The sequence below is a fragment of the Peromyscus leucopus genome, chromosome 1 (genome assembly GCF_004664715.2).
Source record: "Peromyscus leucopus breed LL Stock chromosome 1, UCI_PerLeu_2.1, whole genome shotgun sequence".
In the NCBI taxonomy this organism is placed as follows: domain Eukaryota; kingdom Metazoa; phylum Chordata; class Mammalia; order Rodentia; family Cricetidae; genus Peromyscus; species Peromyscus leucopus.
This window is the reverse complement of record NC_051063.1, coordinates 168,534,475-168,548,849: the sequence shown is the minus strand read 5'-3', so window position 1 is coordinate 168,548,849 and position 14,375 is coordinate 168,534,475. Positions and strand designations below refer to the sequence as shown.

General features: G+C 56.1%; 2 protein-coding genes across 5 annotated transcripts; one reads left to right on the top strand and one right to left on the bottom strand.

Moving 5' to 3' along the window:
- Nucleotides 1-1,223: 1,223 nt before the first annotated feature.
- On the top strand, nt 1,224-4,922 carry LOC114681531 (cytochrome P450 2F3-like). Its single transcript, XM_028855053.2, has 9 exons — nt 1,224-1,470; nt 1,902-2,064; nt 2,370-2,519; nt 2,776-2,936; nt 3,456-3,632; nt 3,708-3,849; nt 3,947-4,134; nt 4,418-4,559; nt 4,652-4,922. Exons 1-9 carry the CDS (start codon nt 1,291-1,293, stop codon nt 4,831-4,833), a joined length of 1,485 nt encoding a protein of 494 aa, XP_028710886.1. The 5' UTR covers nt 1,224-1,290; the 3' UTR covers nt 4,834-4,922.
- A 6-nt stretch (nt 4,923-4,928) lies between these two features.
- Nucleotides 4,929-13,135, bottom strand: Egln2 (egl-9 family hypoxia inducible factor 2). 4 transcript variants are annotated; one of them, XM_028855054.2, is made up of 6 exons: nt 13,047-13,135; nt 10,944-12,052; nt 6,571-6,690; nt 6,060-6,196; nt 5,785-5,852; nt 4,929-5,505 (listed from the first exon to the last, which is right to left on the bottom strand). In XM_028855054.2, the coding sequence occupies exons 2-6, from the start codon at nt 11,820-11,822 to the stop codon at nt 5,450-5,452; spliced, it is 1,260 nt and encodes a 419-aa protein (XP_028710887.1). In that variant the 5' UTR covers nt 11,823-12,052; nt 13,047-13,135; the 3' UTR covers nt 4,929-5,449. The 4 variants fall into 4 exon arrangements, with proteins under 4 accessions (XP_028710887.1, XP_028710893.1, XP_028710891.1 ...); XM_028855060.2 differs by having other exon boundaries at nt 11,307-12,052; XM_028855058.2 differs by lacking the exon at nt 13,047-13,135 and adding an exon at nt 12,661-12,789.
- Between the last annotated feature and the right edge of the window lie 1,240 nt (nt 13,136-14,375).

Genomic DNA, 14,375 nt, shown 5'->3' with positions numbered 1-14,375 from the left:
GTGGGCCCCTCCAGCCTGCGCCCCTAGAGCCAGGGGGATAATAAGGAGACAGACACATCTGCTATCTTGGCCTGCTCTCAGATAGGGGTTCCTCCCGAGGGTGCTGGGGGGGGGGGGCTGGAGACTAGGTGATATAGTAACAGACTTGGGACCTTGGCAGGGCATGAAAGCCAGAGCCTGGGGAAGAGAGACGGCCCAAGTCTAGGGCAGAAAGGCACTGAGAAGGCCTCCAGAAGCTACAAGGCTAGTGGGTGGCACCAGGAGCCTCGGGAAGAGCAGCAAGCATCAGAGGGACAAGTCCAGGAATCAACAGCATACAGGCTTCCCCCAGCAATGCGAAGAGCCAGGCATAGAGGGGCACACCTTGAATAGCAGCACTGAAGAGGCTGAGGCAGGAGGATCATGCATTTGAGACCAGTCTGGACTACATGATGAGACCCAACCTTTTCAAAGGGGAAGTGGGGAGAGTGGCAAGGCAGTTGAGACCATTGACTGCTCCTCCAGGGGACCTACACCCAACCAACTGTGGGTGTTCAGTTCCCAACGCCCACTTAGCAGCTCACAGTCATTTGTAACTCCAGTTCCAGGGATCTGATGCCCTCCTCTGGCCTCCCTGAGCATCAGGAACACATAAGGTGCATAGACATATAGGTAGGCAAAACACCCATACACATAAAATAAAATAAAAGTTATTTATAAAAAAATAAAGAAAAGCCAACAGAAATGATAAAATCCCAAGTGTGAGTTTCTAGGAACCACAGGCCCAGGGCACAGGCATGCCAGGCCAGTGATGTTAATGGTGGACGTAGGAGTCAGGGGTGTATTAGGAAGTGTATTAGATACACCTGTCTGTCATTTGAAGGTATGGTCTAGAAGAACACATAGGCCTACGGGTACTGGGGTCTCGGGAGGATGCACCTGGCTGAGTATCTATGTGAAAATGGTAGGCTGGAGCGCGTGTGCTTGCTCTCTCTCTCTCTCTCTCTCTCTCTCTCTCTCTCTCTCTCTCTCTCTCTCACACACACACACACACACACACACACACACACACACACACACGGAGGGAGGGAGGGAGAGCACACCTGGGGGGGGGGAAGAGATGTGAGGAGAGTTGGAAGTATCCCTGGGGGCAGGGTGCAGGGTGGAGATGTGGGTTTAGGCATTAGGGAACAGAGAAGCCCCAGACTCTCACCCCTCCCACACCGGTCTCCGCCCTGCTACTCCCCCCTTAAAATTCCCTGCAAATTAAACAGCTGCCAAGGGCTCCAGGCACCGAGGATCTCAGACGCGATGGTCACCTACGTGGCAGCACTGCTGCTGCCGATTCTAACGCTGATGCTCGCTTGGTGGGGTTGGGTGGTCCGCCGAGCTCAGCTGCAGAGAGGCTTACCCCCTGGGCCCAAGCCGCTCCCGTTGCTGGGGAACCTGCTGCAGCTGCAATCTGGACACTTGGACCGTGCGCTCATGGAGGTAACTCCTGCTGTGGGTTGAGAGAGCAGAACTCTGGATTTGTGAAGGTGCTATTGTGCTCAGAAGAGGGGGTAGAAATCCTGGTTCGTTGAAAGGCGACAGCTGAGAGGATGGGGAGCCTGGACTCCTGTGTCTGGAGGGAGCAGAGTGGGCCCTGGACCCTTGTGTCTGAGGAAGGAGGGTGGGGCCTGGAGCCCTGGGTCTGAGGGAGAAGGGTGGGCCTGTGGCTGGATCCCTAGTTCTGGGGAAGGTTAGAGTCTAGACCCCTGTGTCTGAGAGCTAGGGCCTAGACTCCTGTGTCTGAAAAGGGAGCAGGGGTTTAGAACTCCTCGACCTGTGAAATGAGGGGCTTAGACGGAAGATGAGGGCTCTGAGGTCTCCATGGAGATCAGAAGCCTGGGCTGAGTCCTGCTGAGCATCACTCCCCATAGCTCTCCAGCCGCTGGGGCCCAGTGTTCACCGTGTGGCTGGGACCGCGCCCTGCAGTGGTGCTGTGCGGCTACAAGGCACTGCGGGATGCATTAGTGCTGCAGGCGGATGCATTCTCCGGCCGCGGGGCCATGGCTGTCTTCGAACGCTTCACACACGGAAACGGTGAGGCCCAGGGTGTGTGGAAGTGAATGCTACATCAGCCTGTCAGGCAAAATGGGCGGGGCCTAATAGAGAATGCCGCTAATGAGGACGAACCCTTAGGCCTGGGGTTCAATCGATGTTCACAGCGCAGCCAATAGGAGCCTAAGTACCTAAGCCCTAGAGGGCAAGAGCTGGTTAGGGAAGGGACTCGCAAAGGTGGGATCAGGTCACGTGGGCTGGGAAAAGAGCAAAGCAATGAAGAAGTCCTTAGAGTAGCTAGCGACTGGACCCTGCGTGGCCAACTCTTGTTTTGGTTCTCACTGTAGGCATAGTGTTTTCTAATGGGCCGCGCTGGCGGACGCTGCGCAACTTTGCACTTGGGGTGCTGAGGGAGCTTGGCGTGGGTACGAGGACCATCGAGGATCGCATCCTGGAGGAGGCGGCGTGTGTGCTGAAGGAATTTCAAGCCACCATGGGTGCGGCCTGGCAGGGAAAGACGAAGTACCTGGCTGGGAGTGGGGTGTGACTGATGGACCGCCAAAATGCTTTGGGTGCAGTTCAGATCCCAAGGAGCTAGTTAGGTAGAGGGTGGACCACAGCTTCTGTGTGAGGGTATTCAAGCCATCTTACTCAGAGGTTTGAGGGTGAAGATCCCCCCTGTAGATCTTATTACCCTCCCCAATGGCTTTAGGGGACTCCAGTTTTATTACCCAGAGCTGCTCTCACCCCCAGGAGCTCCATTTGACCCTCGGCAGTTATTGGACAACGCTGTATCCAATGTCATTTGTTCTGTGGTCTTCGGAAAGCGCTATAACTACGGGGACCCAGAGTTCCTGAGGCTCCTAGACCTCTTCAGTGACAATTTCCGCATCATGAGTTCTGCATGGGGTGAGGTGAGATATGGGCTCCAATTTCTCCCTTTTAGGCACAGCCTTATACTAAGCCCCAGGGGCATAGCCCTACCTACAGTGGCTCATTAAGATGGAAGTCTTAAGATTATAGATTGAATGACAGAGTTCTATAACCCACAAAATCCTGATTTAATCTCCCCATTGGGAAACCACAGACTTATCCAAGGCCCTATTAAGACTATTTCAGGCTGGACGTTGGTGGCACACGCCTTTAATCCCAGCACTTGGGAGTTTGAGGCCAGCCTGTTCTACAGAGTGAGTTCCAGGAAAGGTGCCAAAGCTACAAAGGGAAACCCTGTCTTGAAAAACAAAAAAGAGTATTTCAGGAGGAGGAGGTGGCACATGCCTTTTGATCCCAACACTGAGAAGGCAGAGACAGAAGATCTCTTAAGCTTGCGGCCATCCTGGTCTACATATCGAGATCCAGGTTAGCCAAGTGAGAAATCTCAAAAAAAAAAAAAAAAAAAAAAAAAAAAAAAAAAAAGAACCCTGTCTCTCCAGACATACAATATGTTCCCATCCTTCATGGACTGGATCCCTGGTCCCCACCACCGAATCTTCAAAAACTTCCAAGAGCTCCGACTCTTCATCTCTGAGCAAATTCGGTGGCACCGGCAGTCACGACAGGCCGGGGAACCCCGTGACTTTATTGACCGTTTCCTCGACCAAATGGATAAGGTACAAGTTCCTGTTCCCCTAAACCCCACCATCACACCAACCAGCAGGCATTAGAGTGCCTCCCTCTGTCCACAGGAACAACAGGACCTGGAAAGCCATTTCCAGGATGAGACACTGGTGATGACTACTCACAATCTTTTCTTTGGTGGCACTGAGACCACAAGCACCACTCTGCGTTACGGGCTCCTCATTATGCTCAAGTACCCAGAGGTGGCAGGTTTGGGAACTGGGTCCTCCCCAGAGCCTGAGTGAGGGGAGGGGAGCTGGGGCGGGACTTAAGAAAGCACACCTCACAGCTTCTAATGACCCCACAGCCAAGGTGCAGGAGGAGCTGGATGCCACTGTAGGTCGGACCCGTGCCCCCAGACTGGAGGACCGTGCCCACCTGCCTTACACCAACGCGGTGCTGCATGAGATCCAGCGCTTTATCAGCGTGCTACCACTGGGGCTGCCTCGGGCTCTTACCCGAGATACACACCTCAGGAACCATTTCCTGCACAAGGTGCCAGGGAGCCTGGGAATTCTGCACTGGGGGAATGGGGTATAACATTAGTGTCCATTCGGAGATTAGGTTTAGTGAGGGCCTACAGAATCAGTAGCCTGGGGCTCTTAATTAGTATCACCTCAGGGGCTGGGGTGTGGCTGTGGAAGCACTTGCTCAGCACCTGCAAGGTCCTGGGTTAGGTGCCAAGCATGAGAACAGAAAGGGTCTTGGCAAGGTGTGGTTAATGGTGTGTGGGTTAACGGTAATCGGTAATCGTGTATACCCCGCCCCCCGCCCGCAGGGCACATTTGTGATTCCCCTCCTTGTGTCTGCACACCGGGATCCCACACAATTCAAGGACCCTGACCATTTCAACCCCACCAATTTCCTGGATGCCCAGGGCGAGTTCCAGAACAACGATGCCTTCATGCCTTTTGCCCCAGGTCTGGGTCAGGAGGGAGGCGACCCAAGTGGCTGGCACTGGGGTGCTGGCAGGAGGTGCTCACTCATCCCACACCTGCACCCATATCCACAGGAAAGCGGATGTGCCTGGGTGCTGGCCTGGCCCGCTCTGAGATCTTCCTCTTCCTCACTGCCATCCTGCAGAAGTTCCGCCTGCTCCCCGTGGGAAGTCCCGCCAACATCGATCTTACTCCACAGTGCACTGGCCTGGGCAATGTGCCACCAGCCTTCCAGCTCCGTCTGGTGGCCCGCTGAGGTTGGGCTCCACTACTCTGATCCCAGCAGCCCTGATCTCCTTAGCTGCCCTAACTGTCCGTGTAAATCTCTTTACAGAGAGGAATACAAGTGTGTGCAGCTCTGAGGTAAACTTTTATTTCTTGGCTGGCAGGACCTCCATACCCATGCTCCTCATGGCACCTTCCTCTGCCCAAGCCGTGGCAGCCCAGTCCATAAAGTGCCACAGCCAAAGGGGTTGGGGAGTCACTTCACATTCCAGGCTGAAGGAGTGGGGAGGGAGTGTGAGTATGCCCCCCCAACAGACCTTTGCCAGCAAGAGGCCATGACTCACCTCAACCCCAAATCCTGCCTCCTCTCAGCTCCACACACAATGGACCAGACATGGCAGCACACAGGCCACCAGCACACTGGCCACTGCTTAGGTCACAACCCAGCCCCGCTCACGGGGCAGCAGAGCTCTCTCCTTGTCGGTCCTCAGTGATGCTCGTGCCCTCCACACCACACAGCAGAGGCAGGCAAGCCAGAAGCAGCAGCAGTGGCAGGGAAGGAGCGGGCACTGAGGCTAGTGAGCTGCAGCTGGGCCGGGCTGCCCTGAAGGCAGGGGCTGCTGATCCATGCAGCTCTGGGCTGGCCATTAGGTGGGTGGAGTTGGCTGTGATACAGGAACTTGGACACCTTTCTGTCCCGACGCTGAGGACAAGAAGAAGACAAGACACTGTGAATCACTAGGAAGGGACAGAGAAACCAAAAGAAACCTGGGAAGAAGCTTGGGGAGAACACCAAGAAAAAAATGGGACTCAGGTTGGAGACACCAGGAAAGTAGGCAAGAACTGGGTGTAAGGGACTGAGGGAAGGCTGCGGGTGTGGGCTGGTGGTAGCGCTTGCCTAGGGTGGCAAAGGCCCTGGGTAAGGACTGTGACTTGGCACCACACGGGGACTAGGAAGGACGAAAGATTTGAAAGCAGGTACCTAGCTGATACTTGTCTCTGGCTGCCGCCCGTTCCTTGGCATCAAAATACCAGACAGTGATGGCGTACCTGGGAAATCGGGCAGTCAGAATCGGTATTCTGCAGTTCTAGCTGCCACCTCTGGTGACATATCCACCCCTTTAGGTCACTTGATTCCAGATCCCACTTAGGCCCTCTCATCACTCATCACTCCCCTGTCACTCTGAGACTTGGGAATCTAAGACGTCTTTGGCACAGGGGAAGCAGCTAGGCACATTCCTCAAGTACCGGTCATACCTGGTGGCATAGGCTGGTTTCACCTCATGTGGGTTCCGTCGGTCAGACCAGAAAATGAGCAACCGGTCAAAGAGTGGCTCGATGTTGGCTACCACTGGCCGACCCTCAGGGAAGATCTGCAGCAGGCCTCCATGCACCTGGGGGCAGGCCAGATAAGGCTACTGGTGAAGCCTGTAGCCTCTGCCTTATACTGCACCCATGCACCCACCAGGGGGCGCAGCGCCAGCACACATCACTTGCTCCTACCACTCAGGCGCTTAAAATGAAAGGCAGCCCAGAGTCTACATTGCCATGGAGATGGGCAGGAAGCTACTAAAGACAGGAAAGGGGGTGGGGGGGAGAAGTGTACAAGTCTGGGTGGGGCTAAGCAGACGGCACCATTCCCGGAAAGGAGGGAGGGCCCACAGTCAGCTAGAGGAGCCTGCAGACCTCACTGCCCTGTGAACTGAGAGGAGTAGAGGACAGAATCCCAGCTGGAATACAATATACCGTCCCAACCTCCACACCCTACCTTAACATCCCAGTTCTGATTCAGGTAATAGATACAGGTGATGCAGCGCCCATCGCCGTGGGGATTGTCAACATGCCTCACGTACCCGAGCCCATTGCCTGGGTAACACGCCACCATGGCCTGGTAGAAATGGAGGAAGGTGATTTACTGAGACCAGAGGGACCCTTTGAGGAAGCAGGCTCACCATTCCTGTCCCTGGTCTGTCCTGGATCATCTTAGGTTATGGGAGCTCCAGCCCAAGAGACTTTTCCCTAATTCAGCCACACTCCATCCTCAAGTTCATCCTAAACTCTTTGGCCTCAACAATCCCACCTCCAACCCCAGCCCAGAACCAGAGCGACTCAATGTGTAAGCAATGGTTTGTGTTTTTAGAGAGATCCTAACCCTAGCCAGGTGCAGAGGTGCATGGTGCACACCTGTAATCCCAGCTCTTAGCAGGTCGAGGCAGGAGAAACACAGGTTTGAGGTCAGCTTGAACTACTCAGTGAGAGCACAGAATCTCCCAAGGGTTCTGAGATACAAAGGCCCTCCTCACATCAGAGGTTCTGTAAGGATTCGAAGAAGGCACAGCCTGGATTTTTTAAAGGTTCCCTCGGGTAATTCGATTGTGAAGTCATGCTGAGAACTGCTACACTTGACTACAGAGACTCCAGCTACATAATCTGTCCCATACAAACGAGACAGGAACTGACCTAGAGTTCCAGCTCCAGCATCCTGCACACTGCTGGCAGCCCCCCGTGCCTGAGCAGGCCTCAACGACCCCACTGTAAAGTGGGGCTGATAAACACCTTCCATCCCCAGCATTAACTCCTCTGAGACAGGGTGTTTCTGACATCTCAGAGGCAGGCCTCTGCCTGGCTTGGTTTCTGTGGGCAAGGTTCTAGCTAGAGTTCCAGGTTCCCCTGCCTCTCAACCAGGCAGCCAGAGCCCTACCAGGACAAGGCGTGCAGCCACCTCTGCAGACCCAATCCACAGGGTCTGGTGTCTGTAGCTGAATGAGCTGTGGCACTGGGGAGGTAAATCAAGTTCCTTACTTCAGGTAACACCACTTCACAGGCTGTTGTGAGAACGGAACTAGATTATGAATGTCTGCAAAGACACAATGCCTGTTGCCACAGGAGAGAGACTAGAGCACAAGCTGAAATGCTATTTAAAGGAAAAAGAGTCCCTGTGCCACCCCTCCACCCAACCCCGTTGAGAGCGTTCATCCTAAGGCAAACGGAGTAGTTAGCAAGAGAGCCCTTTGCTTTGTGCCCAGTCAGCAACCGTCTGTCTTGACTCAGCCATCCAGGTACCACTCTCCAAGTTGGGGCTTCTTGACAATGCAGTTGGTTATACTTTTGGGTCCGGTCTAGCTCAGCAAGACAAGCATAGAAAAACACTCAAAATCAGACATATCAATGTCTGCTGCCAAGACAAAAGGCTTACCCAGCACTCCATGAAGGTCAGGCTGATTCAGCCTTACATCCTCCTCCCAAGGCTCCTCTCACCCATTAATCCCAGGGCTCACCCCACTGTGGATGCCTAAGGCCTCTCTGTCTCTCCTCTACACACCTGATCCACCACAGACTCTGCCACCATCTAAGGCTACACAGCAGCAGAGGGCTTCAGCACCAGGTGCAGTAAGTGAGAAGGCCCCTAGGGAAAACCCAGGCCTCTAAGCTCAGGAGGGCGAATCTTCTCTGCACTGCTCCTGCAGATGGGATGGCATGCTAAGCAACCACTCACTGGGAGCAAAGAATGTGGCTGTGGCCCTGGTGGCCTGGAATCAATGAGTCACTGATTAGAGATGGGCAAGTCCTCCTGAGCTGGGACTCCAATCACAGCTCAAGCAGGTTCTGCTCGCTGATCAATCACCTCACAGCGCACCCCCACCCCACCCCGCCAAGAAGTACATTTCCCACCACAGGCACCAAGACCACCAACCTGCAGGGCCTCACCTACCTCCTCCCCACCTCAAAGCCTGCAAACCTGCCTGTGCAACTGTAACTGGCCCCCAGATCTTAGCACAACTGAGACCATGTTAGAGATACCATTTTGACCTTAAAGCCCAGCACACAGGCCCCGATACCTGCCACAGTGGGAACACTCAGTCCATAGTTCTAGGAAAGTCCTTAACTGTACTACCTTGTTGTTTGGCTTCTGCAGTTCGGCTTCTTGATAATTGTGACAGCCAGTTAAATTCGACAACCAGGACGTGCTTTTTGTGCATAAAAGACAGAGCTATAAGGCTTAGGGCTGCATGATCTGGGCACGTTCCCCATGCAGCTACTGGCCAGCAATAAAGCCTTTCTTTTTGGCTTTAAGAATGTCCACGTAGTGGTCTCTGGTGGGCTTATCTCCCCACACTATTGCTCAAGCATCTAGCTGACTATCCAAGAAGACCTGGGCCAAGCTACTGTCCCCAGGGAACTACGTGCTGTGTCAAAGTGCTGCTCTGACCCTCACCCCCTTGAGGAAAAGCTTCAACCACAGGGACAGCAGTAGAGTGACAGAGGAGCTCACTCTCCACCCTTCAAAAGCGGGGGGAAGGGGGATCACTCTAGGATGCTGGAGTTACTGCTATTTGTAATAATGTGCCAAGGACCCTACCACCACCACACACACCATATCAGAAGCCAGTGACTCTGCCAGACAGCAGGCCCTGTCTCCAAGGTGCTATTAAAGGGGCTAACCAAACTAGCTAGACCCTCCCTCCCTGGGGTCCCCTCTGCTCATCCTTGATGCCAGAGAGTCAAGTCCTCCAGCTCCAAGTCCATGGAGAAGAGAGGGATAGAAGGGAAGGAGGAAGGTGGAGGAGCTCCACTCAGGAGAGACCTGGGTTACTGCTGGTCAGGGCCACACTGGTAGTCGGTGTCCTCACCGCCACAGATCACCTCAACACCCCACATTCTCACTCAGAGCACAAGAAGGGAAGTTACCCGTGGCCCTTGCCACTTAGAGCTTAGACTCCGATTCTTCTCCCTCCCCAATCCTAGCTCAGGCCCTGTCACCAACCCCATCCAATGGGAGGAGACAGCACAGGGGAAACAACCTATTCCTTCAACCCCGTTCCCAAAGTGCTAGTAGCCAGGCACCCGAGCCAGCTTTCCCACCCTCTGAGGCTAAAGAGCTTAGACCCACTCCCTGGGCACTCAGCCCTCCTGGTCTCCCCACTGACTTCCCTCCTGCAAGGAGAGTGGATACCAGTTGCGCTGCTGAGCCAAGGAAGCAACACTGATCTTGCCTGTACAGGAGCCAAACCCAGGGAGGGGCCAGCTCTGGCTCTTCAGCTATCAAGTAACGGGAGGGAGAGGGAAGTAGGACAAGTTCCAGCTGGGGTGGGGAGGAAACAGGCCTGGGCCCCGGGGAGGAGGGAAGTGGGGGGACGACCCTGATCCCCAAGCCAGTTCCAGCCTGGAAAGAAAGTTGTACTGAGGCAGAACTCAAGACAGAAGCCGAGACAAGGGAGGGGACCATCAGGAGCACAGCCTCCCGCTCACAGGGCAGAACACAGCCTACACTAAGACCAGCCGGGAACCACTGCTGGCCAGCAGCAGGACACCAAGCCTCAGACTCACACTCGTCCATGAAGAGAATGGATATGTCAACAGACCAGAAAGGCCATGGAGGTCACGGTCTAGTCAGGACTCCTGACCCCTGGTTCTTGAATGGACAGCCACAAACTCCAACCAAATGTGCACCTTTCCTGAGAAGGTCTACAGCTTTTGGCAGATAATCTGAAAAGTCTTGGGTCCAAAAATATTAAGAACAACTGTTCTGTAACAAGAAAAAGGAATGGAGAAGAAAAACATGAAGGCAGAGGGTCAAGGAAAGAGACCAGAGAAAAGCAGGCAGGAAGTGACAAATGGTCAGATGAAGAGCAGGGACTAGGGCGGGGAGGAGTGGGCAAGATGTGGACAAGTGCCCTGCCAAGGCCGGCACACTGTCACCCAGTGTCACCTCCAGGAAGCTGCTCCTGATGCAGGTGCCAAGAGTCCACTCGGGGCAGAATGGAGCCCAGGCCAGGTGCTCACCTAGACAGGCAGCACCCCACCTTCAGCCGAGGCTACCTCAACACTACCACCCTTCCCTTCACCTTCTGGGTCTGCCACCTGCGTGCCAGCAAAGGAGAACAGGTTTCTGCCGACATTAACTACTCTTGGTCCAAGGCAGGTTAAGAGTGAGCAGCTCTTGGTCTTCCAAGGGCAAGAACCACTGCCACCCCAGGCTGAGCTACTTTTCCAAAGCCCAGAGGGAGGAAAAGATGCAAGTGCCCACAGGTAGCTGTGGCCCCTCTGGTGGAGCTGCCTACTCTTTGCTACATAATCCCAGAAGCTTGTTTCCAAACCCACATGCCAAAGCACTAGGCACTCACCGAGAAAGTGCCTTACCTTAGTGCGCCCATTGATGACGTAGTTGCCCAGCCGCCCCGCACAGTGGCGGATTACCGTGTCCACATGAGCCATGAGGGCACCAATGCTCCTGCAGCCTGGCTCGTGGCCTTCTACCCAGGCAATCTGGTCCCCACGAATGCTGCGCGGTGGGATCGCCCGCTGGCTCACTAGTTGCCCATCACGCAGACGCCCGCCCCACTTCAGGGCCTCCACCTCAGCCAGCACACGGCCACCCAGTGTTGCCCCCAAGAAGTTATCCTTGACGCAGATACCATAGTACCGCATGCAAGGCACAATATAGTCCAGGGCCAGGCGCTCAGGTGCGGAGGGCTGGGCCTCCTCCCTCAGCCTAGCACTTGCCTCGCCACTGCTACTGGTAGTGTTGTTGTTGCTGCTGCTGCCGCCGCCGCCATCGCTGTCACAGCCCACACCACTTTCCCCCTTGGTTTCCTGGTTCTCTTGCCTGGCCCACGGTCGCTTGCTGGGTAAAGGGGCATCCCCACCATCCTCGGCCCACTTGCGTTTGGGGGCCTCAGGCCGGGCCCCCTGGGCCGCCAGGCGCTGGCACTCCTTGGTGACCAGCGCAGCGGCGCCTTCACTCTGCAGCGGCCACAGCTCACCGCCGTCCTGCCCACCAAAGCCCTCCCGAAGGGGGCTGGCAGTGGCTGTGGTAGCGGTGGCTGTGGCTCTGGGGGTCCCGTTGCCAGCCGAGGCCTCACCAGATGCTCCTGGATGGTGGTAGGGGGGTAGCAGAGGGCAGGGCAGGTAGCTCTCCACCCCCATTCTGGCTCGGCTAGGCTCCAAGGACTCTGACACAGACCCTGGCAACTGAGGGAGAGCCTGATTCAGGGCCTGCGGTTGGCACGGGCTGTCCATGGCAGCAATGTCTTCATCCCCCGGGCATGGAGGGCACGGCCCGGGCCCATGGTGCCACCCTCCTCCGCCTCCTCCTCCTCCACTGGATGCAGCCGAGGGCCGCTGGGCCTGGTGTGGGGCAGGGTGAGGCAGGGCAGGCAGCAAGGGGTCCTCTAGAGCCCTGGGGGTGCTCGCTGGTCCCCAAGTCCACAGTTGTCCCTAGGAGCTTGAGAGGGGACTCGTTGGGGTGGCTGAAAAGAGAAAGAGAAGGACTTAAGAGGAGTTAGAGACAAGCGGGTGGGAAGGGGTGGGGACAGTACGGCAGTAAGTAGGTGACAGACACACATCCACAGCAAACACACGCGCACCGAGGCAAGGCAGGGCGCAGAACTTGAAATCTGCGAGGGAATGCCTGGCGGACAGAGTAACACAGGGAAGTGCAGAGGAGAAACGCTGCACGGGAGGCCCAGAGAGAGGAAGGCAATAGGCAAGACAAGAAGACTAAATACAATCAAAGAGATCTGCGGAAGAAAGAAACGCAACCGGGACAAGTGGGAACCGGGTACCTGCCTGAGGGTCCCATCGAGACTCAGAGAGACGAGGAGAAGGACACAGAAAACGGGGATGAGGGAGCGAGGGTAAAGTCGGGCTTGCGGGCAGCCAGCGGGCACGGCCACCGCTCAACACTTGCGGGAACCCGATCGCCTGAGTGGAAGGCCACGAGCCAGGGCAGGCGGCGAAAACCGGGAGTCCGGGGACAAAGAGAACAGGGAGGAAAACAAGACGGCAGGGGAGCGGGAGGGCCGGCGGGGTCGACCTGTGCCCTACGGGAGGAAGCCTACTGGGGCCCGACACACACCCGGACGGAAGGGAGGTCCGGCCAGACAGACGGACTGACGGAAGGGAGGCCGGGAGGGGGGGAGGGGTCGGACCCAACGGCCTCCCTCGCAACCCCCTCCGCGGCGGCCCAAGGGCCGCCGGACGCCGCGGGCGACTGAGGCGGGGCCGCCCCGGCCCGGCCCCTCCCCTCGGGGGCGGCCGCGCGCTCCCGCCGCCCTCCATGGCCCGCCCCGCCGGGCGCGCGCTCCCCTCCCCTCCCTACCCCCACCCGCCCGGCGCGGGGTCGCCGCCACCGCCCGCGTCCCGCCTCCTGCTTCCCGCCTGGTTGCCGCCGCCGGCCGCCCGGCCGCCCGCCCTCGGGCTCCTTCTTCCCCCCGGGTCCTTCCCTTCGCGCGACCTCCTCACCGAGCTTTTTCCTCCGACCTCGGCGCCGCCGTTTGTGCCAGCCGCCCTGCGCCTCACAGCGCGCCATACCCCGCCCCCCACCGCCCGCGACGCCCCGCCCCCGCCTCGCCCGGCGGGCACGTGACCGCGGCCCGGCCGAGGAGAATGCGCATGCCTGAGCAAGACGTTGACGGGCGCCTTAGGACACCCTACGGGAGAAAAGTGAGATGGTCCGGGACGCAAGGCTCATTTGCATTATTCGCCCCACCCCTTCCACGCGAAATCGGGAATGCAGATTCAGGAAAAGGCGTTCTGAGTTTTTAAGACGGCCCTGGCGGGGCGGGGCGGGGCGGGGCGAGTGTGTGTGTGTGTGTGCAAGTGCAAACGAGACAGCGGGGCGGGGTGTGTGTGTGTGTGTGTAAGTGCAAACGAGACGTTTCACACAGAAAGCCCCCTCCCCAGCAGAAAGTGTCAGTGAATGGCTAGTAGCTGGGCTGTTGGTATTTGCTATGCAAATATATCGTTTACATAGGCAGCTCCTCCTCACAACCCAAGAGGATATTGAGAAATGACTGCGCAGTTAGTTGGAAAGTGTATGTAAATTCCTACGTCAGTAATTTACATAAGCACTTAAAAAAAATAACGGTGAGTACGGGATGTCCTTACGAGAAGCAAAGTCGGGTAGAACAAATGAGCAAATATGTACTATTTGCATGACCCTCTCCGCCCTACTCCCTCAGGGCAACGTGGGAGTCAGATTAAAGCAACCTGGGACAGCCTCGTAGAGAAGACATTTGCAAAACCAGGCTCCTCTGAATCCAGAGCTTCGCACATGCAATGCAAGCGCGCTACCACTAAGCTACACATAACATTAATGCCACTGTTCCTAGGAGAGCTATGTGGACAGGGTTACTTGAATGCCTCACCTCTTCCTACCAGGTGGGCAATCAATGGGTTGCTGACGTTTTGGGAGAGCAGCTGAAGTTCTCCTGAGGGGGCTGCACCAGTCTCCAAAAGCCCATATAAAGATTTCAGGGCACAAGGAGACATCAGCATCAAGTATGACCAGGAGTCTGGGTTGCACAAAGAACCAATGTGGAACACGGAGGTTATACACACACACACACACACACACACACACACACACACACACACACACGCAGAAACAAATCCACACCAGAGCACACACAAATCTCAGGAGCACATGTTCTCAGCAACACACAGCCACTGTCCTAACTTGCAGACACGATACATATACTAATTGAACCTGGTCCAGAATCAAGGCCCCCTTATGGTCCCCAATTCCTTGGTCTTGTTGCAGCCTCACCAACACCATCACCAGGACAGAGA

Coding starts and splice junctions, on each gene's coding strand:
- Egln2 (XM_028855054.2), bottom strand. CDS start 11,822: ATGGACAGCCCGTGCCAACCGCAGGCCCTGAATCAGGCTCTCCCTCAG. Junction 6,197..6,570: donor ATCAGAACTGGGATGTTAAG/GTAGGGTGTGGA, acceptor GCCTGCCCCCAG/GTGCATGGAGGCCTGCTGCA. Junction 5,506..5,784: donor CAGAGACAAGTATCAGCTAG/GTACCTGCTTTC, acceptor TCTTGTCCTCAG/CGTCGGGACAGAAAGGTGTC.
- LOC114681531 (XM_028855053.2), top strand. CDS start 1,291: ATGGTCACCTACGTGGCAGCACTGCTGCTGCCGATTCTAACGCTGATG. Junction 2,520..2,775: donor GGAATTTCAAGCCACCATGG/GTGCGGCCTGGC, acceptor TCTCACCCCCAG/GAGCTCCATTTGACCCTCGG. Junction 3,633..3,707: donor TCCTCGACCAAATGGATAAG/GTACAAGTTCCT, acceptor CTCTGTCCACAG/GAACAACAGGACCTGGAAAG.